The 23,010-nt window shown below is 36.0% G+C and overlaps 1 protein-coding gene across 10 annotated transcripts in view; it reads left to right on the forward strand.

The window, feature by feature from the left end:
• The window catches only part of pde4d (phosphodiesterase 4D, cAMP-specific), a 107,766-nt gene that overhangs the window by 80,958 nt on the left and 3,798 nt on the right, over positions 1–23,010 (forward strand). For 6 of the 10 annotated variants that reach the window (XM_026269264.1, XM_026269262.1, XM_026269263.1 and 3 more), the window contains exons 2-14: positions 8,648–8,839; positions 9,014–9,050; positions 9,137–9,213; positions 9,382–9,431; positions 13,400–13,512; positions 18,787–18,880; positions 19,193–19,368; positions 20,033–20,131; positions 20,227–20,391; positions 20,505–20,604; positions 22,046–22,200; positions 22,360–22,482; positions 22,647–22,829. In XM_026269264.1, the coding sequence (XP_026125049.1) occupies positions 8,648–8,839; positions 9,014–9,050; positions 9,137–9,213; positions 9,382–9,431; positions 13,400–13,512; positions 18,787–18,880; positions 19,193–19,368; positions 20,033–20,131; positions 20,227–20,391; positions 20,505–20,604; positions 22,046–22,200; positions 22,360–22,482; positions 22,647–22,829 (1,564 nt within the window). Of the gene's footprint in view, positions 1–795; positions 1,446–8,647; positions 8,840–9,013; positions 9,051–9,136; positions 9,214–9,381; positions 9,432–12,090; positions 12,106–13,367; positions 13,513–16,724; positions 17,887–18,786; positions 18,881–19,192; positions 19,369–20,032; positions 20,132–20,226; positions 20,392–20,504; positions 20,605–22,045; positions 22,201–22,359; positions 22,483–22,646; positions 22,830–23,010 lie in introns of those variants that run through there. The other 4 variants (XM_026269272.1, XM_026269271.1, XM_026269268.1 and 1 more) reach the window with 3 other exon arrangements.

A 23,010-nucleotide genomic window follows, 5' to 3' on the forward strand; every position in this document is an offset into this window, starting at 1 on the left:
AGTTCAAACTTCATAGTATGTATTTATATAGTAATTTACAAAAAAAAGAATAAGAAATATTCAGTGGTGTAAGAAGTGTGTCAATTTATGAATCAGTGGGTAATTTTCAACAACACTTACAATAAATACTTAATTGTGTTTCCATTCTGTTTTTACAATCTATAATTGACTTTGTCAGGAGATGTTATCCATTTTATCTAGTACTTATCTGCTTTAATCTCTTGTGAACACAGGGGGGCGACGATGTGCACAAATTTATATCAGCTGTTGATATTGTGTGATAGTTACTGCACTGTCTATATGTAGTGAAACAAGCACATACTCAACATTAAAGTCTTTTAAAGGCCAGTTTCTTTTTTAATTTGTTATTTAGCACTGACAGAGTTCTCTTAAACTAATTACTTACCATAATGAGATCTGTAAACTTTCTCTGAAGATAAAATCAAGCCTGTTGTCTAAATGTTTATTGAAACCATCAAGTGAGCACAGCTGCGAGCGATAGGCTCCTCCCTGCTTCTCCGTCATTGGTTGATGCATGCCACGTGTCACTGAAACACCTCTAAGGGCCCTTGGCAAGAGTTAATGTGTGAACCGTTAGACTAGCTCCAACAAACTTATCAAGGACAACCACATGTGTTCGATTTTCTTTGTTGAAGAGTTCTCTAATCAAAAAGTGGTACATGACATTGAGTACTAGTCTTGTTTTTTGTTTTTGTTTTTTGTTCATGATGTTTGAAGTCTGTTTTGACGTCTGTTTTGACAATTTAATGACTCTTATATTATTACATGCTGGTCATTGCACAGTACGTTGTGAATGACTTGGTGTGGATGAAGTGGTTTTGAATTTCCAGTCTTCACAGGACGTGCAGTTTTTCACACTAAATATTTTGACTCAGTGTGAATTCATACTACTGGGGAACTCCTTCCCATCCATTGGAACCCATTACCTTTCATTTTTCCCTGTCAACTGAAATCTCACAAGTTGAGGTGTTAAGTTGTCGGTTCCATTCAGTTATATCAAACTAGAGGAGCGCCCTACCCCCGACCACGTCATTACTACACGAGTCCAAGCAGTGAGCCCTGCAGCCTGCCAGGAAGGGAGGGAGGAAAGTACACAGGGTGGGAGTTTCAGGAGAGAGAGAGAGCGAGTCGGGGAGAGACGGATTGTCTTGAATCATAGCAGCCGGTTGTTGAGTTACAGAAACACTGGAACGCCTGTCCGGTCAGTTTGAGAGTCCCGGGACACGAGGGGCTCCTGTCAGTGGACCAAACGGAGGCAGGGCCGTCTCGACCGAGTCATGCTCACACTTGAAGACACACGTGAGGACTGAAAACAAACTGCTGGGATTAGCTGTAGCTGCTAGCAGAGGGAAACCCATGTTCAGAATGAGCATTATCATGAAGCCGCGGTCTCGCTCCACCAGTTCACTTAAGAACACAGACGGGTAAAGGAGAACCTCCTGACTATCTCCTTCTGCCTCCTTCAGCCTCCCTAAACCTATTACCCCATGCTTGCTGTTTCCTTCTCCCCTCTTACGTCAACCGTTTGGCTTTCCATATCTCTTTTTAACATCTTGTGCAACTCTCTGCTTCCTCTTAAGAATTAACCCATTTGTTTTTTTCACCAACCTTCTACAAATTGAGTTTAAAGTGTAACTGTGGGATAGATTTAAACATTCTTTGCTGCATTATATTGCCTGCTTGTCAAATAAGGGTAGAGATGATTTGGCCCCAAGTCAGTTTTACGTCATCAAATTTGTATTTTTATTAATTTAAGGTGTTCTTTTGTTTTAATGAAATAATAAGTCTTTATACATATAAAATATACTTTATCCAATGATGATTACACCATCAAATATTAAAATAAGGGCTGGTAAGCTATTTAAGTTTTTAATCTAATTAATTACACGATGATGTGATTAATTAATCTAATTACTTGCACATCAAATTTGGAGAAATTGCTCTGAAAAGATCATTTGAAGTCATTGTTGTGTAAAGCATCAAACAGAGATTACAAAAAGTAGGTTCAGTAAGACATATTTAGTTTGATAAAATTTACCTACTCTTTTGGACCATGTGAGTAAATTATGACAGAATTGTCATTTTTGGTTGGGTGAACTATAACTTCAATAATTTATTTTCTTAATTGTATTATTATTACTATGAAAACATGAAATTATTTCTTTAATGAAATGATGCTTTAAATAATAAACTAAAACTGCCAGTTGGTGGTGGTAAATGGTTATTTATGAATGGTTCATTGAATCATTAGGATTGTTCGACTTTAAGCGGATCATCACTATCAGACCGATCGGTGTGTGACATCAAAGAACCACAAGAGCTTAGAGAGCAGACGACTCCTTGTGCTTTTGAATCGCTCTTGCGGTACTTTGATGTCATACACCGATCGGTCTGTGCAGCGCCACTTCAAATCCAGTGAACCTATGGCCAATGGTTCAATGCACCAAATGGTTCACCCAATTTGTTCAAAACATTGATTAATAAATGAAATGTCGCTATGGGTTGCTTGGGGATCAATATTTCTGCTTTGTCTTTATCTTCTGGTTGGCAAAATTGAGCAAAACAGGCAACACTGAGTCTAAAATAACACAATATTAACTTCTTAATGAACTGTTGTATAAGATGAGTAACTTATCACATTTGCACTCGTTTAATGTTGCACTTAGCCTACAGCTTGTGTGATATTTCTTAACTATGTAATGTAAATATGCGACAAAATTTCAAACGGGTGATCCATATCTTGAATTTTAGGGATATTCTTTAGGCTCCATCATGCAGTAAGTCATTGCCCTGCCTCATATTAGTCATCAGTCGACTGTATGAAATGGCAGATGATCCACATAGGTCTGGGGCAGGGCAAGTGCGTCAAATTCATTAATAATTTTGACATGTTATGCTCCGTAATTAATTAATATAACAAGCCATAACTAAAATATATATTAAAACACACTTAATGTATATTTTATTCAAGTTAAATTTAAATGGTTTGAATAAACTTCAGTCAGATAATTCATTCAGATAAAATGTTTTGCACATTGCATTTTGGGTCCCATTCACTTTTCACCCGAATATTCTAATTACTTATAATTATATTATATATTATAATATTAAGTATATTAAGTATATTAATAAGATTATCTCAACTAATTAATTATTTCATTTGTAAGAACTGTAATTATTTTTATGCAGTTACCACCTGTTAAAGATGAAAATACCTAAGTTTTGTACAATGAACATGATTAGATATGTTATGAAATTTGCTCATTTTACTCATTTTACTGAAAAAAATAGTATGTCGACAGATACTATATCCAATATGTTGGTGCAATCACCTTAAAAAAATTGTAAAATGGCAAAATTATATTTCTACAGAGAAGGCTGCTGCTGGATTGCAGCATTTTTGCAAGCAGTGCCAGAGAGCAGATACCTCACCCTTGTTTCTCGTGTCCCATCTTGTTCTCCATTTGCATTTGCTTATTTAAGAGGCAAGCTGTGAATGTTTGGGGAGAACTGATTATTTTGGTACAACAGTTTTGAATCTGTTTAAATGTATTGCGTTTGTGAAGAATATAATCTGAGCAGTCATCCATCAGTGCAAACTCTGAGATACTGCATATTGATGATTCACAGGATTATTTTGGTGCATAATTCTGTTATGTTTGTGTCTGAACGTTTATGAAGTAGGCTAGCAAAAAAAAAGGAAAAAAGAGCGACAGGTTACAATCCCCCCTGTCTCCATGAATAACGGCTCTCAGCTAAGCAAACTTTCTTTATTTTAACGCATGACAGGGACTCAACACATGTCACACACCAATCATTAAGTGATAGTTGCCATCTCATATCCTGTCATTCATACTATTGTAATTTGGGCTAGTCTAATCAAATATAACTGTCATTTCAATTTACATACTGATACTGTGTGGTTATATTATGCTTGCACATCAGACCAGTTAAATGGGCTTTTCATTAGTGATCTCAGAAGACGTTTCTAACTTCCGATTCGTGGTTGCATTTAAGAGACTCTTGCATCTTCAAGCTTGTGTAGTGTGTTTTAATCTGTGCGTATTTGTGTCTCTATGTAAAAGAGAGCTTTGCAGATTTATTATGTTTTGTATGACACCTAATTTAAGGGAATAGATGGCCCATTTCCTGTCCAGTCATTTAAGCTTTGACATCACTGACACATTATATCACCTTGCTAGATAAACACATCAAGAGCAATCAAATTACAAGGGCTTTTATGTGGCAAAGTGCAATATTTGCATTTCATGGAAGTGAGTGTTAAGGTGAGCGCGTGTATTCTGTTGTAATTTCAATCCGTACATAAAGATTTTATAGGTTATTTATAGAAGTTATTTATAGAGGTGACAACCACTTTTTAAGACCTAATTAACTTAAAAAAAATATATTTGAGGTACACTGTAAAAAATCTTAAACTTAAGGCAGCAGATTCAGTATTTTTTGAGTTTACTCAGCTTATGGAAAAATCGTATCTGCTTAACACTTAAAGTTTGTTTGTGCTTTCATCAGTTCAATAAACTTGAAATTAAAAATGTTTTTTGCTTATAGATCCGCGATCAATCAATCACATTGTATTTTAGATTAATGTAAGTCTTGATATAATAATGATGTAGAACTTTCTTAATTTGTCTAACTTGTGAAACCTGAAAAGGTTATAAAGAGTTACTTTTATACCAAAGTAAGTTTTTATATTTGTGATAATGGAAAAAAACCCACTGAAGAGAACTCAAAACTTTGCTGCTTTGACCGATTGACTTCCTCATATTTCCTTTACTTATTTTAGAGCATGGTAATTTTAACAACAGTTATTTTTATGCTTTTGACAGAGCTTGATTTGATTCATGAATTATTCCTGCCTGCTATTTTTATCTGCGCATCGCTTTTATTTGTCTATTTGGAGCATATTTCTGTACCGTCTCATGATTGACAAGAAAACCAGCAGTGTTTGGGGAACAGCCTCATGTGATCACCAGAAGAAAACAATGTCTTCTACGTTCTCTTTGCATGTGGTCTCAAACCAACGGGTTCCACTTTCTGAATGTCCCAGGGTCAGACTCCATATTTCCTGTGCTTTTTTGTTCTTCTCTTACGCCCCAATGGACACATGCCATTAAATAGAGCTTAGGAAGGCAGGCAGTCACGTACTAGTTCATTAGTAATCAGCTTTTAACATTAGGGATAATTCATTCAGTTGTGGAATCATGCACATGTACAGTATTTAGGTTTAGTTCCTGTTTTTCCCACTTGTGTTTTTTCTTTTTCTTTTTCTCTCTATCAGTAAATGGAAATGTTTTGCGTCTGGTTTACATTTCACAAAACTGAGCAAGTTGATTCTGTTGTCGTTTTCTTTAATTTTAAACATTAGTACTCAAAGTATAATTTAAGCTCCATTGAGAACTCTGTGAACTCTTAGCATTGTTATTGTTGACTGCCGATCTAATTGGAAAAGATTGGTTTAGTACCAAAAACTGTTATTTGGGGAACAGCCAGTCTTAATTAAAGTAGCTTAAACTGCGTGGCCAAAGGGATTGGGCAGTTTGTGCACAACAGTAGAGCTGGCCAGTTGGACATCTGATGCCATGGATAGCATAGTAGAGCTACTGTAATTATCTCTTTGATTTTTTAAGTGACAGACATATTTAATCCTTTCACTAAAGTACGATTAAATGGGTTGGCACGCCGTCCATAGTCGTTCTTATAGTCTGTGGAACAATAACACCCTATTGTGATTGTTTTAGGTATTTGTAAAGCAAACCACTTTGGTTTTTACAGTATGTATCTTGACAGAATGATTTCGAACATGTTTTAACATCACTTTAAAGTCAAGATTGTTTAGCTAGATAAGACCCTTATTCCTCAGGTTGGATATAGTTCAACAGAAATGTTTCTCATAAGATTAATGTGGTAGATGTTTTTATCTGACACTGATTTAAAGCTAGAAATGTGTTGTGTGTTGCTCTGTATAACAAAGTTTCTTAAGTGTCCATTGTTCCATGGTTTCCTGTGTTTGTGTCGTGTGACAAAAACACTTCAAGGTAATTACCCTCAAATGTACACACAACGCTGTGCTTTTTGGACCTACAGTATAAGATGTGTTGGTGTGTGCACACTTGTGTGTGTTTGTATGTGAAGTGTAGTTTAAGCAGGCAGTGATCTTTGTACAGGGAACAGATGGAGACCTTGACTTAATGTTTATTTGATAGAGGGAAATTAAAACACTAGGAAAGTGGAGAGAAGATGGGAGTGCTGGGTAACTGAACACACTAGACAAAGTAAACTGCTCAAAACACTGCTGTTTGCTGATGGGCTTTTCCTTATTGTGAGGGATCGAAAACTCATAAATTTGGACAGCAGTATTCAAAAAATTGATATATAGATATGCAATAATAACAATTGTTAATAGAACATACCTACACTTTTTGTCAAAAGTTTGGGGTCAGTAAGATGTTTTTTAAATTAATTAATGATTTTATTCAGCAAGGACACATTAGGGTGATCAAAAGTCAGGGTAAAGACTTTTAAATCCTAAAAGTGTCCTAAAAAACACCAAATTACTATTATTATTAAAATATTAATATTTAGACAAAAAAAATTTAAATAGGACAATTGTTTTCAAATGTTTCTTTGGCAGCAACTCTGCATTTTATTTAAATTTTTAGTAATATTTCACAATATTACTGTTTTTACTGTATTTTAATGAAATATGCAGCCTTGGTAAATGTAAGAGTATATTTCAAAATCATTTAAAAAAATCATCCCAACCTTAAATAGTAGTGTACGTGAAAAACACACTTTTTTGTCTTATTCTTTTTGAGACAAAACACAAAATAAATTATTTTGGATTAACCTGTTAGGAATGTGAACTTTTAGTGCAACATTTTTATAATTGCAATATAAATAGTATTAATTGATGATTATTTTTTATAGAAATATAGGTTTTGTTATATTTAATGAATTTAATTCTGTAAAATATTTTGTTGTCTGAGCACAGGTGGTTTTAGGGGTAGTGAGTGATAATATAATTTCATAAAATAAAGAGCATGTCAAAAGAATTGGAATATTTATATATTTATATATCCAGTGATAATCTGAGATTCATCTAAAAAGGTAGAAATGATGCTGTTTTCAAAACTAATCACTGGATATGTTTTGTCCCATCTTTTTCTAGAATCAGTGAGGTGTTTTCATTTTGATGCTTGTTAATTTATTTAAGGTTATTATAAGTGCTGATATTCCCCTTTGTAGAGTAAGCATCAGTGCTTTTGTGTGGGTTACAGTAAAAGGAGAACAGCCTCATTCATAATGCATGTCTAGAGTTGAGAGTGTGAGACGGTAAGCATTCCTGTGATATGACCCAAGAGAGATGAGGGCAGCACATCAGTGGCCTCTCACCACCAGCTCTGAATAAGTCAGTTCTCAATGAAACAAAAATAAAGTCAAGTACCATGATGTGTTGGGTTGAAAGAGTACAGCACACAATCTTCAGCTGAAGCATTGATATGGATTTATCCATCCGCACCACGTTACTCGTCTCAGATGTGAGCCTGCATGGAGGTGATGGTGGTGGCTAAGCGAGAATAATGCGCACAGCCACGTCACTGTTAGCGTCAGTGAAATACCAGGGCAGAGCAATTATATTAATGCTCCCTGGGGATTATGGGTCAGAATGTTGTAAGCACAGTTGGGTGGATCTAAGGACTTGGGAGATGAAAGTTAAGGATGACGCGCCCACTCTGCTGGGGAAGCCCCTCTAAAATGTGACTTTTTCTGGAAGAGCTGGTTTTTATGTTTGTTTGTTTTTGCACTACAATATACCAGCAACCTTAATAAATATGTATTTAAATATAATGTTAGTCACATTACTTGGGATTCAATTTAAGTTTTACATTATTTTTTGTTTTGAGTGTGTGTGTGTGTGTTTTAATTGTTTTAATTTTCTATTTTTTGCTTTATGTTTATTTGTTAAATATTAGCTTTTTTTTTTTATTTGTTAAACATTTGTTAAACATTTTTTTGTTTGTTTGTTTTAGTTTTAGTTTTTATTTTCTGTGGTCATTTTTCATTGTTCATGTCTATATTATTGGGTACGTTTGTTTTGTTTTATTGTCACATTTTTTATTTTTCTATTTTTTATTTATGTGTATTAGTGTAATATTTGCTTTTTGTTTGTTGGTTTTTTGTTTTATGTTTTTGTTATATATAGTTTATTTCTGTTTCTTTTTCATTTTTCATCTCTATATTATTTGATTGCATGTTTATTTGAAAATGAGTCCTGACAGTTTTGTCCACAGCAGGAATTTATTTTTCATTTGGACAAGAAAAAAGTTACCTAACCAAAAACATTTTATGCTATTTTTCCATAATATTTAGTTTAAAACTAACCTAACAGACATATCCTTTATAGGCATATAGTAAAGAATAGCAAACTTGTGTCAAAATAAAAAAGGCCAATCGCAACAGCTGCTAAGGTAAAATTTGTCAACAAAATGCCCATATTACTTAAAATTGTTAACTCAGTCAAGCAGAGTAATATGCTACGTTAACATCTCCTCTCATTTACTCATTTGACATCAGCGCTAACTGATCTGTTGTTTTGCCTCTCCAGCTTTGATGTGGACAATGGTACCTCATCAGGACGTAGTCCGCTGGATCCCATGGCCAGCCCGGGGTCAGGTCTCATCCTCCAAGCCAACTTTGTACACAGCCAGAGGAGAGAGTCCTTCCTGTACCGCTCAGACAGCGACTATGACCTCTCACCAAAGTCTATGTCCAGAAACTCCTCCATCGCCAGTGACATGTGAGCAAATGTCCCTTTTAAATGCAGAACTGGTTTATTGGCATATACATTTATTTTGTATTAATGTTAATGTTTTATTCATAAAAGCAAAGACAAAATAAGGAAAACTATATATAAGAGAAAAAACTTGTAATGTTGTAATTAGTATTTTGTCTTTTTTTTTTTTTTTTGCAGACACGGTGATGACATGATTGTTACCCCTTTTGCACAGGTATTGCAATATTAAATATGTCAATATTTGGAAATTAAAAGAAATTATGAAACACAACCTAACTCATTTTATGTCTCTTTTCCCAGGTTCTGGCAAGTTTAAGGACTGTCCGGAATAATTTTGCTGCTTTAACAAATGTACAACAGGAAAGGGCGAATAACAAGTGAGTGCTTTCAGTTTTACACATTCACATGCACACATTTTTATCATAACACTGAATCTTGACAGAATTTGTAGATGTTGTAAGTTTGGTAACAGCAGTCAATCTGTGTTTCTTTTGTTGGCGTCATACACAATGACACATTTTCTGTTTCCTTTTTTTCTCAACCAGGAGATCCCCCATGTGTAACCCACCTCCCATCACAAAGACCTCCTACACAGGTGTCGCATCTTCCCTTTTATATTTTAAATATTGCCATTTTAACAGCAGTGTTGTTTTAGGATTATTTATACACTGATATAGTATTTGTAACTTTTATTTTAATATTTTCAGTTTTTGCTTTAAATTTTAATTTAGTTTTAAATTACTTTTTATATTTCTATAATAGCTTTAATTTATTTGTATTAATTTTAGTTCTTTAAATGAAACGGTTAGTTGCCGAGGCACCAATTCTAAATTTTAATTTTAATTTTATTTTATTTATCAAAATCAATTATCACTGGGTTCACATTTTATCAGATATATGATATATTATAAAGAGCAATTTCTCTGAGCCTTTCGGATTGTTTAGTGTTAGGATAAGGGTTGTTTTAATTTGTGGAGAACTGTTTGATATTGTCTGACGTGAGGGATTATGTTGTCTTTGTATGGCACCTTCAGTTTAGTCTAAACCAGCATGAGGGCAACCTCCAGACATCACATATCACAGTGTGCATGTCATGTACTCTGAAGCGGATAAGAAATGTTAAATAATATGTCGTAATAACCTCTATGCCCAAATCAAATCTTTAAAGATACTTTTTCACTCACTGTAATAGTTTGTTCATGCTTTATAGAGCATCCTGGGATGTGCCATAATCGTGAGGCACTGCTCATTGTATCGATTCGTTTCTTTTTGGGGTCTGTTTATAAGGTTTGCAAAGAAAAGCTGGTTTTGAGATGCAGGTGTTTGACCTAGAACTGTAGTACAGAGCGCTTGCTGGATGTTTAGCCTGAGCAGAATGTCCAGCTGCAGAGATAAAAAGCACCAGTGTTATAGATTTATAATATTGATTTGTACTGAGGCGGTGAGCAGATGGATACATTATACAATTTATCTCCCCGTGCTGAGTTTACAGTAGATGTCATGTGACCACTAAAAGTGTCTGGTGGGTGTGGATTGTCTAGATATCCATATACCTTAATGTAGAATGAGATAATGATGCCTGAAGCTGAAGATACGTCCTGGTCTCCTGAAGGCAAAAATCACTAAGGGGTGATGTGTAAATGATCACCATTCTAGCGTAAAGCAAGACACTTAGCTTCATGTCGTCTCTCTCTAATAAGTGTGCTGGAAGTCGCTGTGGATTAAAGTGCCACCTTAATGACTAACTAGTGGGGCTTCCTATGGCATGATTAATAAATTCATGCAGCTTGTTAAGAGGAGGTGTGATCAGACTTATACAAGTTATACAATAAAACAAGTGATCAATAGACTTACATTGAAGCAGGGACCTGTGCCATATTTACAGACAAGAATACCACAGGGAATTGGGCTTTTTTTTTTTTTACTTTGGCAAGTAAGGTATCATCTAGCAACCCAGAACACCATAGAAATATGGGATATCAAACCTTTTTATGCCAAGGACACAAATATAATTAAATTGTGAAAAATCTGCTTCCTAAAATATAAAGCCATATATGTTAAGTGTAAAAAAAAAAAAAAAGGAATGTTATCAAGACGATATGTTGTTACAAAAAGAAAAAATATGATAAAATAATTGGCATTTTTGTTGTTATTGTGCTGAATGCAAAATAAATTCTTAAAATATTATCCAATGAATTAGTAAAAATTTAAATGTATTTATAGCACCTTAAACCATACATATTGGTCTAATTTATATACTAGTATAATATATTAATGATATAGTATAGTAATAACATTTTGAATTAAGTTTTATTTTTATATTTTCAGATTTTGTTTCTATTTTTGAAGTGCTTTTGCCATTTTTTTTAGTTTTAGATTAGATTTTTTATATTTCTATATAGATTTTTTTTTATATTTCTATATGGATTTAATTGATTTAAGTTTTAGTAATTTTAATACTTAAAATTATATAGTTAGTTGCCAAGGCACCACTTCTAATAATTTAAATGTATTTATATAGCACCTTTAACCATATTGTACTGTACATATTGAGCTAAAGCATCTTTTTTATATTTATTTTTCCTTTGAAATTTTCTACAGACCCACTATTATGGCCGTTTGAAAAACCCTGCCCCAGAAAATGCATATGAACATTAAAAAAAAAAGAAACTAGAAAAACTGTTCACTTAAAAAAAATTCGGTAGCACTTTATTTTACAGTCCTGTTCCCCATGTACATACTATGTACTTATTATAGTAATTACAATAACTATGCAATAACTAGGTACTAACCCTGAACCTACCCCTAAACCTAACCCTACCCCATGTAGTTACCTTGTATTACCAGAACTTTCTTAGATAAATACACTGTAAGTACACTGTAAGTACATGTTAGTACACGTACTGTAAAATAAAGTGCAACCAAAAATTCTTACTTGCATATAGTTGCATTTTAGTAAAGCCTTAGTCAAGTTCACTGACTTTCACTGCATGTTACATTTTTATCTGTACCTTTTTAAGGTTGTTTTTTTCTGATTTCTAGTGTATCCGAACAAATCCTCAAATGTTTTGATGAGGATTTCCATGTTGACATGGTAGCGAGAGCCTGTGACCCAGATTGGAGGAATCCAGTCCAGCTTTTCGCCACAGCTCTCCTGTTTGTGGAGCCAGTGCCCTCTCATGGGCTGGTGTATGATGTCGCGCTAAGCATGAGAAGAATGTCATTGACGTCAGTGCAGTCTCTTTCAGAGAAAGTGGCACCCCAGCCCTGTGTACTTCACCACACATGCCGAAAGAGAGAGAGACACACACAGACAGGCAATGAATAATATAATGCATGCTTTGTTAAAGGAGTGTACATGTGGCACATGCATTCTGCCTGCCTTTGTTTTCATAGTTGCTTCCAGTAAGCAACATGTCTAGCATAGCTGCGCTGACACATCTTTTTGTAAGTCTTTTGTTATTTTGTTTCACTTATTTTTATGCCCTCATATGGTCATAATAACCTTTTTCAAAAATGCACATGCAACAGATGTTTTGCATGTTATAAATGATACCTTCTCAGCAAACTTTAAATGCTGATCACAATTCCATACTAAATTATTTGCGATCTTTTTAACCTAAATCATAAAACACCATCTCCAAGAACAAATTAAAAAAAATTGGTTTAACAAGAAGGACCTGAGCTCCTCAGCTCCAAATCCTGTAAAGTTCATGTCAGGTTTTAGCTGAAGTCCTCTCTCTCCTGCATGCAGCGGCTCTGGCAGGCTTTAGGCTTCTGTTTCAAGAGGAAGCTCGGCTCACGTTCGGCTAGCGACGCTCTACGGCTGCCCTGTGCTCGTGCAGGACATCCACTGCTCTGAGAAAAGGGGGCAGGCAGATGCGAGCACCCTTGTTCTGTTTTGCGGCAGACTGGAAACAGGGACAAATCACTCATCTGTTGGTGTCAACCCTCAGTATGCATTGCGTTTGTGCTCGTATGCATGTATGAGCGAGTATGCTTGTGTGTTATTGTTATGAGACTAAACCTGTATGCTTTGTGATGGGTCGGATCGCATGCTCCTAGGGGCCACCGCACACTCCTCAGCTCCTTGGATGTAGACCGACATCTGTCACGCAGAGATGGGCCTGCCCACAGCAATGACATTCTCCCTGTCCCGAGATCAGAGGTTTGACTCCGGGCTCCTCGACATGTAGGACTATAGATTCTGCATTGACTGTCATTTTATTTGTGAGCGGCGTGAGTGTTGGTTTATGTGGCCCATGTGTATGTTTTCGTAAGGGATATAGTGTTCTCCACTTCTCACGAGATCTGACTCCCACTCCTGGTCGTTACAGTACCTCGTTTGGATTACGGTGTTTTTGGAAACCTTGTATTTTGGCTCAATTTGGGGCCCCATCATTCACTGTGGAGGGCTTCAGCACAGCATGAAGAATCACCCATGCGTTCTGTCGGGATATCCCAACATGGCGGTCTACAGCAGTTTGGGCCCTCTGCTGGGAGCCTCAGTTAGACCCCTAAAGCATCTGAGATCTGACTTCTTGCCTCCTTCTCTTCCTCCAGAGGAGGCCTACCAGAAGCTGGCCACAGACACCCTGGAGGAGCTGGACTGGTGCCTCGACCAGCTTGAGACCCTCCAAACCAGGCATTCAGTCGGCGAGATGGCTTCCAACAAGGTAAGAAGATCTAGGCATCTGGAATTATTTTTTGCGTTTTGGGATTCCCTAGGATAGTTCTGCAAGTTGATTAAGTGCAATTATCGTGTCTCTGGTTTTTTAGTTTCCAGTCATAATCACAAATGTGGCACATATCGTGGGTTTATCATTTTTGTTAAAATTCATAATATTTTTCATTTTATTTTTATTTTATAAAAAAAAATATATATATATGTGTACTTGTACATTTTTTTTCTTTTTTATTCTGGTAGACCTGATGATACTGTGATTGTAGCTTTTACAGAATTGTACATTCTGTACATTCTACAACAGCAGCCTGTTCATATAATAAACTACTAAACTGTTAAGTAAAATAAAAAAAGGCTGATTTACATCACTGAGTGTCACTATATGGTCATGCTTCGGTGTCTTTTAAGCAGTGCACTGTTTGCAATAACAGCAGCAGAATCGTCATTCAGGCTGCACTGAGCATGCTCACAGTCTCCAGCAAGGCCCCAGTACACATACAGCATGCTAATCAGCCTGTAGTGTGGATCCTGTCTAGTCCACTCAGCCACAACACCTTATAAAAAACAAGATTTGAGATGCTTCTAATATTTCTTAGAGAACCGGGCTAAAGGTCTGACTGAGGTGAGCAGACATAAGTAACAGAAGCGTCAAATACTCGCATTTTTATACGTCTCTCTCGACCGATCACCCCCCCCCTCACCTTTCCCTCCTCAATACCCAGTATCCATGGAAACGCACAGGCCCTGTCAGTTTGCTTTGTTGCTTTAGCTCAATAGCAATAGTGGCATATCCCGTATAAAACTGCCTCACACTCTCCACACAAGTGTTATATTCTACTGGTAATAAATAACACTATTTTCATGTTGGAATGTTATGAAAAACATTGTCCATTGCCATCGTTTTTATGATCTGATGGTGTTCATATTAACCCGGGTGCTTGAATACATCTTCCATTTCAGAGACAGAAAAACATGTCTATTTCACCATAGGAATTCGATTTAGTTCTGTTTTAGAACTCTAAAATGTATTTTTTTAGCTATAGGGATTCATCTGGAAGATGAACTGTGCTTTTTTTGATCAAGCAGTGACATCTGGGTTACAAATCAGTCCAGGTACATCATTTATATTAGATATTCCAAAATGACCTTATCTGTGAATTAATAAAATAATTACATATTTTAGTATAATATATTTAATTATATTAAAATATATTAGTTTAAACAATATTGTTTTATATACTTTATATTATTATGTAAATATTATTTAAGAAATATTATTAAAAATTATTATATGCGCTACCTATTTCTATGTAAATTATATTATTTCTAATAATAATATGTTTGTCTGTGATATTAAACACTATTATATTGAAGTGAAGTGAATTGAAGTGACTTTCAGCCAAGTATAGTGACCCATACTCAGAATTTGCACTCTGCATTTAACCCATCAGAAGTGCACACACACAGAGCAGTGATACACACACACTGTGAACACACACCCGGAGCAGTGGGCAGCCATTTATGCTGCGGCGCCCGGGGAGCAGTTCAGAGTTTGATGCCTTGCTCAAGGGCACCTAAGTCGTGGTATTGAAGGTGGAGAGAGAACTGTACATGCACTCCCCCCACCCACAATTCCTGCCGGCCCAGGACTCGAACTCACAACCTTTCAATTGGGAGTCTGACTCTCTAACCATTAGGCCACGACTTCCCCTGTAGTATATATTAACTATATATGCTTTGTTTTTCTTTTTACTATTAATATTTTTAAATGTCATGCTTTTTTTTTTTTTTTTTTTTTTTTTTTTTTTTTGATGTTATTATTATAATTAATAGTCTTTTTTTGGGTGATTTTGTGTTTCAAGTCATTTTACTGTAAGTTAATTTTAAATAACTTTTGATTTCATTTAACCTGCTTTCATGTAACTGTTGGACAGTGTCACCTTAGGAAAATGTAGAGTTCTGTAACAGAAAATGTATCAGTATGCTATCTGATCTGGTATTTTGTAATACTGATTTTTTTTTAATTTTGTATTGTTCAATTGCATCAGAGAAATCCTCTTTTTCAAAGCTGTATGCGTGTTATGGATATTGGAGAGGTCTGAAAATGTATGCATTATTGTAATACATCAAAAAGTGCTCAATGGCTATGTTGTTGCTGTTTAGTCTGCTGGAATAGTATATGTGCAGTTTATGTTAGAATTAGAACTATGTTATTTTGAACTGAAGTCAACATTAGGTTATTTCGAGCTCACAATTTATAGACGTTATCAAATCCCTCGCATGTTCAGAAGAAATAATGAATGAACGTTGCTTTTGATCTACAAGGAATATTATTGAACTAGAGGGATGGATTCAGGGAACAAATCATTATTTAGGCCTCTGTCCCAGAAAACACATTTTCAAGGAATCACAGCTACAAATTGTGTGATATCTTTCCATTTTTTGCCGGGAGACATTTTAACACCCTCTAGATGTTCCAACAATAGAAACACAGTCACCTCTGTCCGCACGGACCCGCAACAGCCTATTACCGTCGGCTCATCTGCTCCACTAAAGCTGCAAATTACTCAGCATCCCACTAGTGGTACACAGGGACCAGAAGTGTGAAATAATCCCTGTCCATGTTCTGTCAGCACCTATTTCTGCCACTGGCTCTGTCCAGCTCAGTGTAAAGACACAGGTCTTGGTACAATACCTCAGTGACATGTTTCTAAAAATGTCTGAGGTCTACAGGTACTTTTTTCTCACTTGCTCTCTGGGTACAGTGTGGTTTTGGATAGTAGGCCATCTATTACACAGCTGTCATACATTTGGCCAAATACTTTAGGCCCCAGCTTATATATTTGTTATATTGCATATTGATTGCAGTTTTTTTTATCATAATTACAGTGAATAAAAGACAGTTGATTTTTGAGTTTTTAGTTTTATTTTAATCTTTACCAGTTTAATAATAATAAATATGCAAAATATGCAAGAATAGGAAGAAGTACTATCATGTATATAGCCATTATAAATATTGCCATTTTTGTATTTTTATATTCATAATGTATATATTTAAAATGCATATTTTATTATAATTACAAAGAATAAAATATATTTTTTTCCATTTTCAATTTTAGTTTTTAGTTTTTTTGGGGGCAAAAATAAGTGTACATAAGTGTAATATACATTTGTAAATGTTTATATATAAATTTTTTATTTGCTCCATGACAGCTATAAACGAATTAAATAAATTACATTTAATATAATTGCATTATTTACATTATCTTGCCATAGAGCAAGGGCTAGTAAAAAGTCTAAACTACTGGGCCAGTGAATTTTTTTTATTTATTGTTTAGCCCTTTTTTCCATTTACAGTCAGTAAAAGAATAAAATGGCATAATTCCCGGCATAGTTTTTGCTCTATTCAAGGGGGCTCATTAACAATTTAGCAGGGACAAATCTAGCACTGCGTCATCAGTTTGTTTTGTTCTTGTTCACATGACATATGTTCTCCATTGACTCCCCTCTGTGGATTTATGTGAATGAACTTCACTGAATATTGTATGAGTCTGGCTGACACAATGTCCACTTCCAAACCTCACATCATGTCATGAAGATTACCTCACCCTCCACGCATACACTCGCATCTGTCCACACACATATGCACGTTCAAACATGACGTGAACACGCATGAACCCAAACCACACATAATGACTGTGTGCCTTTTTTGGGGAGCTATCTGCTGTATTAAAGAGCTCTCGTACGAAAGAACACATCCTCCAACTGAGCTGCAGACATCTAGAGGGTGAAGTGGGAGGGGCCCTGAGGAGGAAAACACTCCCAGAGGATTTACATGCGAGCTTGGCTCGGCCAATCGGCTGCAGCGATGAGCTCATTCTAATCTGGAGGAGCCACCTGATTGGCTGGGCTGCAGTCAGAGACTCTCACCTGAATGATTGTGTGAAACGCAGCCTTATTTGGAAGCTGTTAACTGGGCATATTTTCCTTCCAAAGCGCAGACATTTTTCAATCTGTTTGGTTTGAGTGCGCAGCTCACGGATAGATGCTATCAGACAATGCCGTGGCTTCTTCACGCCCTCCTCTGTCTTAGATGGAATCTTGCCAGGTTTCTTAACAGTGGAGTCAGCCATCGCAAGGAATGCCCTGGAATTTCTGGACTTTTCATATGGGGTTTAGTGTAAAATCATAACCTTAGTTCAGGTGGATTAAAAAATAAATGGAGCTTTGAGATCCTCTCGCTGAGCAGTTTGTGTTCGTCTTATCTATTAGCCAGTGTTTTCTAATTTTATCTGCTATCTGGACTTACTCATTCAAAATGCCTGAGGCAAATTATTTGCTGTCAGTTTCTTGGGGATACATCAAGGTAAGCTAATCAATCATAAAATAATCTATTCTTATATTGGAATGTGGTTTGATTGGCTGCTATTGTTTATTACTGGTGTTCAGTATCTGGTTACATAAAGAAGAAAGGTTACATAAAGAAACATGATATCTAACGACAGGTATCTAAATGAATGAATATTAATTAATGGGATTTTTGTATTTTGTATTTATGTTTAGATTATGTATTTTTAAAATCTGCATTTCTTCATAATTACAGCTTAAAAAAAAAAAAAAAAAAAAAAAAAAAAAATTCTATTCTGTGCCTTGTTAGTTTTTACTTGCAGCCCTATCACTATTTGAACCAAACTACTATAAAAAGCACCAGCACATCATGTGCTGTCGCTGGGCTGTTTTAGTTGTTTGTTTGCGCACATTAGCAAGTTTATTTTTGTGCATGCGTTGGTTTTCAACTCTAGCTGGTGTCTGCAAATCTTGTTAGAAATGTGGGAGAAGGGTATTTGGTTTTGTGGCGTTTATATGGTGTGACCTAGCAGGTCGTTTTGACCTGACAATCTCAACAGTATGAGAGGACTCAGATGTTTTGGGTTGTTTGGAGGACTCAGCCTTGAAACCATGGTGTATCTGTAACAGATAGCGACATAGCTGACAACAGAAAATCCATTAAATGATTAAAAAAGGTAAAATGGTGTCTAGAGCAGTGAATAAATGAGGGGGTGTTTGGACAATGGTGCTAGAATGTTATTACACAACACCTCCACACTAGATATTTTTACTTAGATTTTTTCTTCAGTTTTTTCATAAATAATTATGGATACTCAAAAAACAGTCATAATATTTTTTACACAAAATCTGTTTAAATCTAAAAAATAATAACAATAATTATAATACTAATTGTCCTTGTTTGTTTATCTGTCAACAGTTCAAGAGGATGCTGAATAGAGAATTGACTCACCTCTCAGAGATGAGCCGATCTGGTAACCAGGTGTCTGAGTTCATCTCCAGTACATTCTTAGGTGAGTGTCCCACGAAAACCACAATAAAAACCAAACATGGATGTTAACATACATTAATACAGCTATAATGTTATGTGGCAACATGCACTGCATTTTTTAATTAACAAACGAGTTAAAGCATTTTGACTGGAGGAGCGCTGAGCTGGGTGAAATTTTTAGGGAAACTCAGAGAACTAGGACAACTGAACTGCTGATTATGTGCAAAAAGCAGGTCAGCAGCAGCTCTGTAGCTAAATAATCAGCCACAAGTGAGCCCACTATTCTTCTTCCAAAATTTCTAGAACCTTCTCTGAGCGATTTCTCTTTCTCTAGACAAGCAACACGAGGTGGAAATGCCATCACCCCAGTCCCAGAAAGACAAGGAGAAGAAGAAAAGGCCGATGTCCCAGATTAGTGGTGTAAAAAAGTTAACGCACAGTTCCAGCCTTACCAACTCTAGCATCCCTCGGTTTGGAGTCAAAACTGAAACAGAAGATGAGCTGGCCAAGGTATATATTGAATAATAATGAATAAATTATCTTATATAATAAAGCCTTAAATATATATAAAGAAAAATACACTGCCGTTCAGAAGACTTTACCGATTAGCGATTGGCTCTTTTCCTCAGAAGGCGGGGCTTCGTTTGATAGAGCCATATTGAGCGTTGCATTTTCCAACATTGAAAACTATACGAGTGACACATCTTGGGTATTCTATAGTCTTTAGTTATATTGAACTTTCTATTAATCAGAGAATCCAGAAAAAATATCTCACTGTTTACACAAAAATACTAAGCGGCACAACTGTTTTCAACATTGATAATAATAAAAAATATATTGTTTTTAGAGCACTAAATCAACATAATATTATGATTTCTGAGCGATCATGTGGCACTGAAGACTGGAGCTTTGCCATTACAGGAATACATTGCATTTTAAAATATTACAATATGAAACAGTTATTTAAATTTTTTATATCACTGTTTTACTGTATTCTTGATATAATAAATGCTTTGGTGAGCATAAAAGATTTCTTTCAAAAACATTTAAAAAATCTTTCCAACCTCAAACGTTTTAACGGTAGTGTACAAGATATAATGGCTATAAATTAGAGATGTACAGAAAAGTTAAATATAGGAAATCAAACTGTATGTTTCACATTGTGTCATTTCAGGAGCTTGAAGATGTAAATAAATGGGGTCTTAATGTCTTCAAAGTGTCAGAATTTTCTGGGAACAGACCTTTAACGGTTATGATGCACACAATATTCCAGGTAAATTTTTACAGTATTTTTTCGCTCAAGCTCAAGTTTCCTTTAATGTCTTTACCTGCTAACAAGGACAAACCATATGGGTTGTCTTTCTGTAGGAGAGGGACTTGTTAAAGACGTTTAAAATTCCCCTGGACACGTTTATCACCTATCTGATGACTTTAGAGGACCATTACCATGCTGACGTTGCCTATCACAACAACATCCACGCTGCTGATGTCACACAGTCCACTCACGTCCTGTTATCAACCCCTGCCCTTGAGGTATGATACTGCTGTCCCAGTATGCAATGCTGTCTCTTCTGATTGTTAGGTATTAAAAAAGTGGACTACGGTGTGAGATTTAAGAAAAATCTTTCTGTGTCTATTATTTTCAGGCTGTGTTTACAGACCTTGAAATTCTCGCTGCCATATTCGCCAGTGCGATACATGATGTTGACCATCCTGGCGTCTCCAACCAGTTTCTCATCAACACTAGTAAGTCTCTAGCTCTAAGCACGTGACACTTTACTATTAAACTTTCTTTTGCTGCTGTGGCATTAAAGAAATTGTTTACACAAAAATGCTGAAATTTTACTTACCCTCAGGCCATCCAAGATCAGTTTGTTTGATCAGATTTGGAGAATTTTAACATGACATCACTTGATCACCAATGGATCATCTGCAGTGAATGGGTGCCGTCAGAATGAGAGTCCTAACAACTGATAAAAGCATCACAGTAATCCACAAGTAATCCATATGTCAATTAACATTTTATAAAGTGAAAATCTGCATGTTTGTAAGAAACAAAGATTTTTACATTTAAACTGTTGCTTCTGGCTGTTTTTTATTTCTTGTGAACAGTGTTGACCTGTTCATATTTCTCTACTGATTCAGATGGATATGACTTTTTCATACAGGACAGCAATATTATGGATAGAGTACCCTTATTTTAGCAAAAGTTTGTTATGTTGTTATGTTAATTGATGGACTGGAGTTGTGTGGATTACTTACGTAGATTATTGTGATGTTTTTATCAGCTTTTTGGACTCTCATTCTGACGGCACCCATTCACTGCAGAATATCCATTGGTGATCAAGTGATGTAATGTTAAAATTCTCAAAATCTGTTTTGATAAAGGACATCTCTTGGATGGCTCGAGATTGAATACATTTTCAGCAAGTTTCCATTTTTTGGGGGGGTTGAACTATTCCTTTAAGTCCTCTTTTATACTTTAAAATGCAAAGTTGCAATGCATGGTCAAGGTTGACTGGGAAAAGACTACATACTATATTAAATCAAATATCCCGTTGTGTCCGTAAAGGAACGTCACGTTGCTTCCTACAATTTACATGTGTGTAATGTTTTTCCACCGCTGTCAAAACCACTTTTAGCTTAATCATGGTTGTTCAAAGTAGCAGACCAGCACAAAGAGAAATCAATATGTTTAAGCTGTTATCACGTGCAGCAAGTTGTCAATCGGGTGATTTTCACATTCTATGGATGCATGTGCTAGGTGGGCTACATGTGTCGGTGAATCAGAAACCTCACGTGTCCCACCCACACACTGGTAAAATCCCCTCGGTGACTAATGGAGGGACCAGTAGTGCTTGTCACAAGCTCAGCAGGAACTTGAACACAAGAGGAGGATGCATGTTGTTTCATACCTATATGCTGCTGTTTTTAGCCGTGGAACTCTAAACGAGACATTTTGATGAAACGTTACACAGCTCTGAAAGGTCAAGCTCCAAATAAAAAAAGCACGATGAAAGTGGTTCATACGACTTGTGTGCTCACTGTAGCCTTCCAATAAACTGAAATGTATTATTTAGGTTGCTGTACATAGAAAATCCACCAAGAATTACAAGTACAAGAGCTGTCGAGTTAGTACAGTATAGAATTAATTGTGCGTCCTCTTTTTTTTTCTCTCCCATCTCAGACTCTGAGCTGGCCCTCATGTACAATGATTCGTCTGTGTTGGAGAATCATCATCTGGCTGTAGGTTTTAAACTGCTGCAGGAAGAGAACTGTGACATCTTCCAGAACCTGACCAAGAAACAGAGACAGTCACTCCGCAAGATGGTCATTGACATTGTGAGTCACGATGTTAAATGTGTCACTGGTTTACAGTTTAGCTATAAATATTTTGAATATTTTATATTTTTGCAGTTTAGTTCCACTGATACTTGTAATATGGAACTAAACTTAATTTTATGTGTAAAAAGGGGTTCTCTTGATGAACTTTTTTTGCAGGTTCTGGCCACAGACATGTCTAAGCACATGAATTTGTTGGCTGATCTGAAAACCATGGTGGAGACCAAAAAGGTGACCAGTTCTGGGGTATTGCTGCTGGATAACTACTCTGACAGGATACAGGTCGGTCCTTTTATTAAAACTCATATTGTATTGTAGATATTGCAATAAAGATGATGATTTGAGCTTGTCGAAGTAGTGTTTCTCAGATAATATACCATTAAATATGTAAATGAGTACAAGTATTCATTTGAAAGCCTAAGTGACTGTTTTTGGCTGTGTCTCAGGTCTTGCAGAACATGGTGCACTGTGCAGACCTCAGTAACCCCACCAAGCCGCTGCAGCTGTACAGGCAGTGGACGGACCGCATCATGGAGGAGTTCTTCAGTCAGGGGGACAGAGAGCGGGAGCGCGGCATGGAGATCAGCCCCATGTGTGACAAGCACAACGCTTCAGTCGAGAAGTCCCAGGTTAGCCTGCTCAGAGTGGATAAAGATGAATGAAATAGTGGAACTCAAAATAATCAAGCTTATATATTTCAAATATATTTAACTCTATATTATGTTCCTAAATTATTTTTATTTGTAACCGTTGTGCATGGAGTCAGATGTTTAAAGCAATTGTAACCATTCAGGGTGGGATGTTACATCC

The sequence above is a fragment of the Carassius auratus genome, chromosome 8 (assembly GCF_003368295.1).
Source record: "Carassius auratus strain Wakin chromosome 8, ASM336829v1, whole genome shotgun sequence".
In the NCBI taxonomy this organism is placed as follows: Eukaryota; Metazoa; Chordata; class Actinopteri; order Cypriniformes; family Cyprinidae; genus Carassius; species Carassius auratus.